Source organism: Ammospiza nelsoni, chromosome 16 (genome assembly GCF_027579445.1).
Source record: "Ammospiza nelsoni isolate bAmmNel1 chromosome 16, bAmmNel1.pri, whole genome shotgun sequence".
NCBI classification, from domain to species: domain Eukaryota; kingdom Metazoa; phylum Chordata; class Aves; order Passeriformes; family Passerellidae; genus Ammospiza; species Ammospiza nelsoni.
Window position 1 is genome coordinate 13,761,599 of NC_080648.1, and position 12,238 is coordinate 13,773,836.

Consider the following 12,238-nt stretch of genomic DNA (forward strand, 5'->3'; position numbering starts at 1 on the left):
CAGAATCCACACCATGATCCTCTACTTAGTTTTCCTTGTACAAGAAGCTGTACAGCACTTCAGAAGGACCAATATAATGCAAAAGGCCATCTAATAAAAAAGCACAAGGAAAATTGGTTCAACCCTCATTCCTCATCTGCTTTTACAATGTCGCTGTCGCTTTTCCATTTGTAGTAATCTTGCTTTAATATTTATGTCTCTGCTTCAGACACAGAGAGTTCAATGAGGACAAATGATGAGTTCTCAATTTCACTGTGGAAGGTTAGGTGAGAGCAGGGATCTCTGGCCTTCCTGAGTCCCTGGGTCCCATGGGAGCACCCATCTGCAGCTGGGGACCCTACAGGGATCACTCCTTCCCTCTGGAGTGGCTGTAGGGGAGCTCAGGGTGAGGGTTGTGGGGTAAGAGGGTTCAGGAGCTTTTGCAGAGCTCCTGGGAACCCAAGGAGAACCCAGCACAGCAGCATTTTCTGCTGGGCTCTTTCTGGACACAGCAAAGAGCCAGACTGCCCAGCAGACCTGATGACAGTGTCAGAAGTTCTGGCACATCTTTAAGGTCCCTTCCAAGCAAAACCATTCAATGATTTGAGGATTTTCAAAGACAAGATGTGCTACAAAAGGCTCTCAGAAGACTGTATTCCAAATGGGTTTGTTAGCTGTGCTCCAGAAAGGAGCCAGACTGGCATGGGGGAAAACACTCCCATTTAAACAATAAGACAAGGTGGAAAGGACAGCTCTTTTATTAGAGCTGAAAAATGAAGAGTTTTTTCCAGTCACCAGAGCCCTTCTGCACATCTTTTCTGGTTTTAAATTATGAAAGCAGGGGGTGCTGTAGAAAAGCTGTGGCTCTGCTATGGGACACTGGAGAGATGAAGGCAGTGGACAACAAGAGCCTTACACAGTTTGAGAGCGTGGCACCAGTGCTTCCAGCTCAGAAATGGGTCCCATTTTGGGTCTGAATGAGCACGGTGCAAAAGTCAGCCTCTGACCAAGGGGACTGGGACAGATGGGCTCAGAGAAAAGCAGTTCCCTCACAAGGAAAGATCCAAACCATGATTAACAACAAACCTGACACAGAGATGGCAATGGACCCATTTCTCCTTACACATAATCTGCTCTGTTAACCACAGGATCCTCATTAGCCAAACTGTTCCTATTAGAATAATAATCTAATTCTACCCACAGAAGAAATGAGACCCTCTTAAGGATGCTTCTGATCTCACTGTCTTCTGCATAGGGATTTGCATCTAATTCCTATTAAAAGTGCTCAGAAATATTTTGTGTTGACTGTAAACCCTTCAATATATTTAATTCTTGGTATATGTGACTCAACAAAGTATTAGCAACCCCAAAGTTGCTAAAACACTTTTAGAAAACAAATAAAGCAAGTAAGTAGAATCTTGACACAAACATCATCATTTCCCTTCTTTCCTTATTTCAACAAGTTCAGTGACCTCATTAAAACCTTTGATATTTGAATTTTTTTCTACTGTTTTGTAGTCACACTGGATAAGAACTGCATTCAAAGACTTTAGTAGAAAAATAAAAAGAGGTTTTGAGATGTGAAGTACATAAGTGGAAGAGTAAGGACCTTCAACTGGTTCCTTAGAGAGATTAAACTTCCCATGACTGTATCTTCCACCAGCATGATTTTAATTCAAAAGTTCACTTAAATAAATGAGAGTGCTGTGAATTTTTGGTGACCAAACCACCATGCTATTTCTGTTTCCTAAAACTCAGTGCCATGTGAGAAAAAACCCCAAATGCAATTTGATCTCAAAGGAAATTTATCATTTTTCAGCCAGGCAAACTAAGACTTATTTGTTGTGCTGGCAAACTTCACTGAAAAACTTGAAGCTATCAGCACATGCATTTATAAGCAGCTCTTCAGTGACAGATTATTGTTTAAATATGAGGGAAGGAAAGCAGATCTTTATGTAAAAACCAACACTACTTTCCAGCTTCCAGGACCATTAGAGCAGCAGTGCAGGGAAATGATGGAAGGGAGCACTGTTCTGTACCTTTTGTATATTTGAAAGAAAAACACGGATTTCTTGTGATAGCACATCAGCCTGATTTGCAGTTGATCAAATATGTGGGACATATCTGCTGTCAGCTAACCAAACACACGAGTGGAACAATGGGGGAGTGTGGAATCTGTTTGGCTTTCCCCTGCTGCAGAAATCTGTGGGAACATGCTGTCGTTGGGATGTGCTCTGGCACCTACGCCACAGAGGAGAGCTGTGAGGACAAACATTGGGGAGGAGAGCTGAGCTGAGCCTAATTGCAGCAGACACCAGAGCTCTTTCCTGGGAACCCCACCAGCTTTGCCAACCTGATGTCAGGTTCTCCCATCTCAGCGTAGGGTCGCCTCCAGGCAGGGCATGCTGAGAATTAATTATGCATGCAAATCCTCCCTCCTCTTTCCCACATGTGCACAAGCACGCTGCAAGTGAGCAAAGGGAAGCATGTGGGAGCTGCTTCTTGACACCACTGTTGTCAGTGAGTCTGTTCTGCTGCGAGTGAGGGTGTTGGTTCTGTGTCCCAGCAGGTTTGGGCACATGGAGATGGTATTGGGGCTGCAGGCATGGCAGGGCTCATCTTTAGCAGCTTGCAGGGATGACTGAGATCACTATTTTATTACCCTTGCAATTTTTAAAAGGCACTTTTTCATTTTGGTGTGCGCTGGGTTGATTGGCTTCAAAGATTTCTTCTTATTTTGGAATCTATATTTTCTCTAATTTTTTTTTTTTTTTTTTTTTTTTTGGTTTTTTTTTTTTGGTTTTTTTTTGTCTGGGCTATGGGGAATCATTTGGTCACACGTGCAGCTTAGCATCATAGGAATAGCTTTCCTGGAGAAGATGCTGTGTCTTCCCTCCTAGATGCCATGACATTCTCCAGGGTCAGGAAGGCCTCTGAGATCTGGCAGGGACCATCTGGGCTGCATGTCCCCTTTTGCGAGTGAGAACATGAGCCATTTGTGAGGAACATCTAGGGATACTTCATTTAATCAGGTTTTTTACCGCTCTTGTGGCTTTGGGTATTAGCACTGTCTCTGCTACTTCTGTTCTCTGACTGAGGCACATGCAGCAGCTGAATCTCCTAAGAGTCAACTGAGCCATATTATTGGCTCCTTCCAGGGGTAGCTGGGTGAAACTTAATAACCCATGAGATACAACAAGTCAGTAGAAATGATCTAATGTCCCTTTCTAGTCTTAAACTCAGTGAAATGGTGAAAATTCTGCTTCTAAAGGAGATGGCAGATGAGCAGTTGCCAGGATCTCCTACCAGGCTTCCTCCTCAGCTGTGTCCCTGGAGAGCACTTCTCTTTCTGCAGTCTTGTTTGCAGATTCTCAGCAGAATGCACACTTTTCACTGCTGGAAACCAAATCCTCATTTCCATCCTTCTGTGCAGCCCATTTGCCCTTCCTCCCACCTCAAATCCTGTTTCAGCCCCTCTTTGTGGTGATGGTTTCTGAGAGAAACTTTTTGGGTTTTCTTCTTTCACCAAAACCTGAAAGAGATACCTGTTTCATCTGACATCTGCCCTTCACCCTCAACAATGTGGATCAGGTCAAACACCTGCTTGTAAAATACTTCTGACTCTCCCAATGCAGAAATCAATCTTGTTCATCTACTCACTCTGGTTAAGGGCTGTAGCCAAAAAAAAATTCTACCATGAATTTTTACAGACTCAAAACACCTCTTTTTCTTTCCTCTCCCACAGAGAAAATGTGCAATTTAAAGTTGTGAGCGTTGATGTATTTACTGATGTGTTTTTCTCTTTCTCGGAAGCATCTGCAAAGGTGGCCAGAGCTGCCTCTTTCAGCTCCCAAATAAGTGTCCTCTCCTGTGTGTGCTTTCAGTAAAGCCAGTGTTTCTCTCTGATGTACATTCTTTACCTCGAATATTTCCATATGAAAAGAGAGCTTTGGAGAAACACTGCAAGGACTAGAAATCCTGGAGTCTGTGGGTTCCAAGTGAGTGAATCACAGATGCCTTTTTCCTCATCTGAATTCAAGGACACATCAGCTCCCTGATGGCTACCATTCCACAGGGAGAGAGGGGCAGCATCCCCTGCTTGTTCCACCACATCAGTCACTTTTTAACTAATTTACAAACTATTTTGACTTTTTCTGTAAGTTAGAAAATATTTTAGAGCAGTCAGATGAGCTCTGGCCTCACCTGGCTGCCACAGGCACTCTGCAGAGAGCAGCTGGTTGTCACTGGATTGTCTCTTCAGCATAACCAGGTGACAATCTTGTTAATGCCTCTGCTTTTGCTTAATTTTCCTTGCTGAACAGCACTGGAGATCTCAGGGAGAAATCCTGTGCCTGGAGAAGGAGGGATGTGGGGTGTCCCTGGGGCCTGGTGCAGCACACACTGGGAATACCTCATCCACAAATCCCAAACTGATCAATTAAACAAGACCGATCATGGAGAACACAGCAGTAGGTTATCAATCATTATGGACTATATTTTCCAAGGGCTACTTTAGAGGGAAATTCTTCTGTAATAAATTACAAATTCAAACCTCGCCATCACTAAACCCTACACTCTTAACTATCCTAGCTATTCTTTCTCTCAGCAGCCCTGGGAGGATGAATGGGTCTCAACCAAACACAAATCTGAAAAATGCTGGCCTTTTCTTCCATCTCTCACCTAGGCTGAATAGCAATCATTATCATCTACAACCCTAAACTCACCCTCCTCAACTTCTACCTATATGCTGTAATAACTGCAACAGTTTTCCTCACCCTAAACACAAAGTCCTAAAGCTATCTACCCTAATAACTGCATGAACCTAAATTCCATCCTTGAACACAGTGCTGCTCCTAACCTATCTGTAATAAATTACAAATTCAGGTACAGCCCAGAACTGACATTCTCTGTCCTTTCCCACCCTGCAGCCCAGAGGCCACCAACAGCACAGGCAAACAGCCACCGACGTGTGCATTTGCATCCAAGCAAACCCTCCTCACTCGTGCTCACATCCTGGGATGGGCAAACATTTATGCTGCTGGATTTCACCCAGATTCCTGCCTGCAGGAGGGAGCTTGAGGTGGAGCTGTCCAAATTGAGCTGCTGGAGCTGATCTCCAGGCTGACTGCAGCTCTCCTCTGCAGGAAAAGCTGGGCTGGGGCCAGCTGCTCACAGATAGCCAGCACAGGGCTTGGAAAGGGGGATGTTGTTACCAGCCAATTGACCAGAAGAGTTCAACTTCTTGGGCCTTGCATTCCAGCACAATCTTCATCCCTTTTATGTTTCGTAGTCTTTTTAGAAATCCATCAGTCAGACGCTAGTGACTCCTCATCACTACAAAAACAAAGAAAGCTTAAAATATTTGCTTCTTCTACTTAAGGCTTACAGTTCTTAGTAGTAGATTATTAGGAAGTTGCAGAGCAATGAAATGAACACAGAATAATTAACAAATTTGCTTCATAAAATGATTAAAGGAAATGTAAGGAGTTCCAGCAATCTCTTAGTGTATTAAATAACAAGCAAGTAATTTCTTTTTAGCTTTGCTGTGTAAATTCATTTGGAGCATCTGTAATTTAAAATAGCCCTGAGATTTACATAATTTTGCAGTCTCTGCTTTTACATTATGCCATGTTCAGTCCTAGAAAGGTGGCTGCAGCTCTCACTCTTCATTCTTCCAGATTAACTGACACAAGAGTTTATTTGTTTTTCTTTGGGAGATAACTCTTGGTAAGCCTTTTTTTTTTTTCAAATTATCTGTCTTGTCCATGGCCTCTCTTATCCTGCAAGTACAAAGCAAGTGAGGGTTCTTTCCAAACTTACTAATGATAAAGTGTTCACTTTCCCAGTTGTCTTTGGTACAATCTGTTTCAAATGCTGGCACTGATGATGTCTCAGAACAGTGTAGGAGGGATGCCTGAGCGTGACTGAGCCACAAAGTTAAAGAAAAAAAAAATTTTAAAGGATAGATTCCTTTTGAATAGAAAAGAAATCCAAGGAAGCCATGCCTTGCCTAAAACAAAACAAAACAAAACAAGCCAGCTAAGCTTATTGTCTGGACTATTAATTGTACTGGATTGTTCAGCTGTCCTGAAAATGTCTCTTTAATCATTCAGTGAGGCTGAAGCCTGGGTCTCTGGAGATCACGTTCTGATCTCTCACATATGGTATCTCACACCCTTCATTAGACCCACTGCTCCAGCCACATGGAAAAGATGCTCAGACTATTTCCATCTGTATCTGCTGCTTTTCCTCCTGGATGTGTCAGTCTCATGATGAGGGCAGTGACTCCAGCTGATGCAGACACAATTGCTGATTGCAAAGAGAGGCACTGCTGTGAACATAAAGAGAAGAGGGAGTTATTTCCGTCTCAGTTTGGGCTTTCTTAGGCGTCCCTGCCCTGCAGAACAGCAAATTCCCTTGTGGGAGGAAAATGCTGAGATCACAGGTGCTAATCAGTGAAAAGAGGATGAGCAACCCTGCGAACAAACTGCGGGACTGGGATGCCCAAAAACTGGGCTCAGATCCAAGACAAAGGAAAAAATTTCTTCAGTCTTGTGAGGTTCCATTCTCAGCTCTCAGCACCACCACGAAGCCTGGCTGCTTTGTTTCAGGGGTGAGACGGGAGCAGGGACTTGCTTTGTACAGTGGGAATCAGGATTTCTTGCTCTTCCCTCTGAATGTTTGGTGCTGGCAGTAGCAAAGTGAGGAACAAAACAGTCTTTTCCAGGATGGCTCTAAGCCAGCCAGAATTGACTTTGGGTCCCTGCTGGAGGGACAGAGCTCGCATGGAGCCTTAAGGGTGCAAGAATTTTGTTTTTAGGAGGCTGTCTGCAGCAACACATGCAGAAGGTTGGGCACTGGCAGTTAGCAGCAGAAATCAGGTCAGGGGATTCCCAAGCAGTGCACAGAACTTGCCAGGGGACCCCAGAATGTCACATCCAACTCCTCAGCCTGCACTGGCATTGGGAGAGCAGCAAGTGATGTGTGAATTGTCGAGTCAGTATAAATGTCACAGCCAAAGGTCTTCAGAGTCACAGTGACAAGAGGAGGAAACACTGGTGCCAAGAGTTCTGACACAGGAAAAGTGCTGTCACTGCCACCACCTCCAGCTTGGAGATTTATTGATGGTAACTCAGGATGTGCCATAAACAGGGGTGATATTGAATGAGTCTGACTGTCTCAGGGGCTAAGTTTTACAGCACAAAGTGTGAACTCTCTCTGTCTCGCTGAGATCCTCAGGCATTTTCCCAGCAGCTCCCACGATCTCATTAAGTGCTCTGCAGAGAAGGGCTCCAACCCAAGGGAGCCCTCCCTGCACAGCACAGTGGCTGACAGACAGACAGACAGACAGAGAGACACCTCCCAGGGAACCCAGGGAGCCCTCCTGGGGGAGACCTCCCAGGACACTGCTGGTACCTCACTGGGCTCACAGCCCTGTCTCCATGGCTTTGTGAGGAAACCAGAAATTGCCGAAGTTGTGTTCCCAAGTACCAACACGCTCCCAGTGTCAGAGGCTCTGACTCAGAGCCAGCAGCTCACGCCCCAGGACAGATCCCCCTGGAGCTGTGCTGTGGCTGCATTGAACCTTGGTGAATCTTTGCTGAGATGCTCTCCCAGAGTGGTTTCCTCAGCTGTTGAGGTCAAACCCATGATTTCCCTCTGGAGTTGTTGGCCACAAAGGGCTGTGCTGCTGTGCAAAGGCTTTCCTTCTGCTCCCTGAATGCATCCAGGGCTGCAGTAGCCTCTTTCTGCTGAAGGGTTCCTATGTTCAGATAACTCATTTTACCCCAGAAGCAGCAAAATCTCCAGCAGAGCCCTGGAGACACTGATTTTATTCTTTTGAGTAATGTCGTCCTATCAAAAGTAAAGCAGCTCTGTGGAGACCAAGAGCAAGCACTCCATGGCCACAAGCCCTGTTCTTCACAGGTTGCCTTCACCAACCCACTCACCTGAGGGAAAATTATCCAGTCCAGAGAGACCCTGCAGCTTATCTGAGGGAAAAGGTTTATTTTGGTGACATTGCTGAGAAACCTCCTTGATTTTCTCCCCTCTGCCCCTGCAGTCTGCTCCCAGTTCTCCAAGGGCGTCTACGCCATCTTTGGCTTTTACGAGAGGAGAACCGTCAACATGCTCACGTCCTTCTGCGGGGCCCTCCACGTGTGCTTCATAACCCCGAGCTTCCCCGTGGAAACCTCCAACCAGTTCGTGCTGCAGCTGCGCCCCGAGCTGCAGGATGCCCTGATCAGTGTCATCGAGCACTACAGCTGGCAGAAGTTCGTGTACATCTACGACGCCGACCGCGGTGAGTCGCAGCTCCATGGGAAGGGTTTGTAGCCCCACGTTTTCTCTTCACAGAGAAAAGCAAGGCATAATTCTTCCCAAAAATATTCTTGTCTCATTTGCTGTGCCTGTGTTTGTGCCAAAGTAGAATGCAATATGGAGGCTGTTTACCCAAAGTGATGGTGTTTTGTTTCCTTGGCTTATCAGGGCCAAGCGTGTCACCCTGATTTTTTAAGATTTTCTAAGCCTTCTGATATTTACATTCTTGTAACAAACTTTCTCACACACTTTCTGTAAATAACTTATTGTTTTGCATTCTTTTATGGAGGAGGAGAAATTTGATGGACTGCTGGTTTGTCCAGTGTCATTGGAGAGGTGGCACTGTCACCCTCCAATCCACAGTCACTTCTGAAAATCTATAAATGTTGGAGTCAGAAAATAAACTTCCCTTTCTTCACCTTGAGAGCAGCAGTGTGTATGCTCATGTTGTCTTGTGTCCTATAGTGACACAAGAGTGTGTGTGTGTCAGGACTGTCAGATGAGAGTCAGAGATTCAGAGCAGTTGTGTGCAGTTGAGTGCTTGGCAGATTCAGTTTAGATAAAATGTAATATAGTATAGGATAATATAGTATAATAAAGTAATTAATTAGCCTTCCGATAAGATGGAGTCTTCCTCATCATTCCTCCTTCATCAGGGTCTTCTCAGCACAGCGATAGGGGTTACCAGGCAGATAAAGACACTGGTGTAGAAGGAGTCTTTACCTCCAAAAGTTGTGGGTTTGGGTCAACCTATGCCTTCCCTGTTGTCTCTTCTCTTCTAAATACCCCTTTCTGCTGAAGGTGAGCACTCATCTTAAAAAAGCATCAGCCTGACCCAGTGTGTGTGTGTTATCACGGGGTCAGATCCTATCCCCATCAACACGAGGGAAATACTTGATGTGCAAATGGTTTGGAATTCAAAATGGGGAAATTGTTTCTATTCAACAGGTCCCATATTGAACTGGGCTGTCAAAATCAAGGGCACTGAGCCCTGAGTTTAGAAACATGAACGGACACATGCTCAGATCTCACCTAAGCCCACAGCCAGGTGTGAAATGTGTGTTTCTGGCAGATAGCTTGGAAAACCCCAAATTCCCCATGTTGGTGCATGTCAGTTTTCTATGTAAAAGAACAAAAACCTGTGTGAGGTAATGGAAGATGTTACCTAACTTTCTAAACCACAAACCAAAAAAGGGCCAGAGAGCTCATTGCTCCATGATTCAGTTTTCCCAGCCCTCAGATGCCTTTAAAGTTCCAGGCTTGGAGCTGCAAGCAAAGCAGACTTGTGGAGGATAGGGCAGAGGTAAGGTGATTCACATCTCTGTCCTGGAAGTTTTAATTATCCCCTGAAGGGACAGGATGGGCTTTAGAGACAGGAGAAGGTATGAAAGCATCCCACCTGCTTTCTGTTGTCGTGAGGCATGGGCACAGAGAATATTCCAAAAGCACAGGATTGTTCAGGGTTGTCCAGCATGATTCCAGAGAATTGCTATGTGCATCTCCTCTAGAAAGCTGTGAATGTAATTTAAGCAACATAATTCTAAAAGTAATGGTCTCCTGATGAGATGCTGCTGTGAGAGAAGCATGCTGAGTGTGACAGTGTGCTGTGATTGATGAGGGTGTCCCTAACCCTAGGAGCATGCAGCCTAAGCAGATCAAAGATGAGAAGGAAATCAAGTCATTGAGAGAGAAATCAAGTTATTTGGGGAACAGGAAGACGGGGATTAGAGTTCTTATCTGAATCCCACAGCAGGGCCTGATCAACGAGACTGATCTGCCAATTACAAAGGAAAATCAGACCTGGAGTCGTCAGTGCTAGGCCAGAAAAAGCAGGAGTCATTAATTCTAGCCCAGATAGGGTTGGATCAGATCTAGACTGTTAGCTGCTGTCTGTAGCTCTGCTGCTCTCTCATGACTGTCTCCAGCCTGGCTTGAGGCAGCCACACAGGCTGCCAGGAGGATGGAAAGATGCCATTACACAACTAAAACCTGGCTCTCCCCCTTCTCTTCCCACCCCAGGGCTGTCAGTCCTGCAAAAAGTGCTGGACACTGCAGCTGAGAAGAACTGGCAGGTGACAGCTGTCAACATCCTGACAACAACAGAGGAGGGCTACAGGATGCTCTTCCAGGAGCTGGAGAAGAAGAAGGAGAGGCTGGTGGTTGTGGATTGCGAGACTGAGAGGCTGCACATCATCCTTAACAAGGTTGTGTTGGTGTGGGCCTTCTGGGGGTTCTGGGGGAGGGGTGTCTTGCATGCAGGGAAGAGTTGTTTTTCCCTGGAGTTCTTCCCATTTTTGCCTGATCCTGGTCTCCTTGTGGCTCTCATTGAAGTTGGGGTGTGTGCCTGCAGCTGCTGGGCTTGCAGGCATTTCTCTGCTGTGTCACTGCAGAAACAGTAAAGCTTCAGGAATGGTACAAGCTCTCATGAATTCATGTTGAGTGAGCTCCACTCTCCATGCTCCTCCTTGTTTGACTCCTTTGCTGAGCCCTTTACACCCCCTTGCTCCCCAGTGGGTTTGCTTTGTGCCAATTCCTCCAAGCAGCGTGCACAAGATGTGGCACCTCCTGATTCTGCAGAGTCTTTCTCCAGTTTCTGAGTTAAATTGGAGGTGTGGATTGGCACTGCCAGATTCTTGGTCCCCCAGCCTCCACGTGCTGCACCAAATTCTCACACAGAAGGATTATGGTACATTTGTCCTGAATATGGATTTCTGTGACAGGAGACAAATACAAGCCCAGGGGTGGGTTGAGTCCACACTTCAACTCCAGACACAAGACCTTTCCCTCTCACACCTACAACCAACCCAAATGGAAGGGTTTGGAAAGAGCACTTTCCACTGCTTTACTCCTCATAGTCAGCTCACTCTTACCTTGTGCTTCCCAGGTCTCCCCACCTAAGGTACCTTTCATCTCTGTCTCACACTTCAGCTGCTCCCTGTGTGGGACAGGGACTGACATTTCACCAGATGCTCAGGGATGAGCACCATCCATCCTTGCTGGATGTCCCTGGGCACTCCTCTGTTACGTGGAATAACAAAGCTGAGAGCAGGTTGTAACCTCAGAGACAAGGCCACATTCATGAAAGAGAAAACAGGTTATTCCAGAGGGTAAAATTTTCTCTCTCGAAGATTCTGAATTCTTGTCCAGAATTTTGGACAAGACCTAGGCAGTGAATTTGGCTTTTCTTCAGAGTATATCAAATTTCTAGCATTAATACTGTCAGGCTTTTAAGCCTGTTTTGTCTAAAAGAATGTTAAGTTGTATAGTAAATTATTACCTAGTCTTCTTGGTATGAGCAGGAAAATAAGACTTTCTTTCAAAGTTCTTCACAGAACTGGAGCAAGTGTTAAACCTAGGTATAGGAAAAGCTATTTGTAAGAGCACTAAAAATCCAGATACTGTGATTATTTGTTTTGCAATACTATAAAAAATATCAGTTCCCAGGGAGAAGAGGTACAAAGATGTGTTTTACTACAAAAATTACAGAGCAATTCCAGCAGACATCTGTGCCTGGGAGGTAACACTCCAGTGAAGGATGGGGCTGTGAACAACTTTTTCAGACATGTGTAGTCCATTTTCATCCTTTTAAACATTCTTGTTCCAAGTCCACCAGGATTTCTGAGAGCAGAGGTAGTTGTCCCAGTGTGAGAAAGTGAAAGGTTTTTCATAGTATACGGATGACTGGAGGGATTCAAAGAAAGCATTCAGCTCATTACCATGTGAAATTCAGCTGGGACTGTAACTTGGGCTTTAACTTGGGCTGCTGGCTGGTCTCAGAGCTCAGCACACCAGCAGCCTCTGTGGGAATGTCACTGTGCTGTTTGCCCTGTCCTTCTGATTGTCTGAGGTACTCCAAAAGCTGCCTCAGCCCCTCGGGGACATTTCAATGCATTTATCTTCTTCCCTGACAAGCCTGTCTCTGTCTCTCAGTGGCAGTGGA

The 12,238-nt window shown here is 45.4% G+C and overlaps 1 protein-coding gene across 2 annotated transcripts in view; it reads left to right on the forward strand.

Moving 5' to 3' along the window:
- The window catches only part of GRIA1 (glutamate ionotropic receptor AMPA type subunit 1), a 120,903-nt gene that overhangs the window by 47,394 nt on the left and 61,271 nt on the right, over nt 1–12,238 (forward strand). For both annotated transcript variants that reach the window (XM_059483971.1, XM_059483972.1), the window contains exons 3-4: nt 8,042–8,281; nt 10,318–10,502. In XM_059483971.1, coding sequence (XP_059339954.1) covers nt 8,042–8,281; nt 10,318–10,502 — 425 coding nt within the window. The remainder of the gene's footprint in view (nt 1–8,041; nt 8,282–10,317; nt 10,503–12,238) is intronic.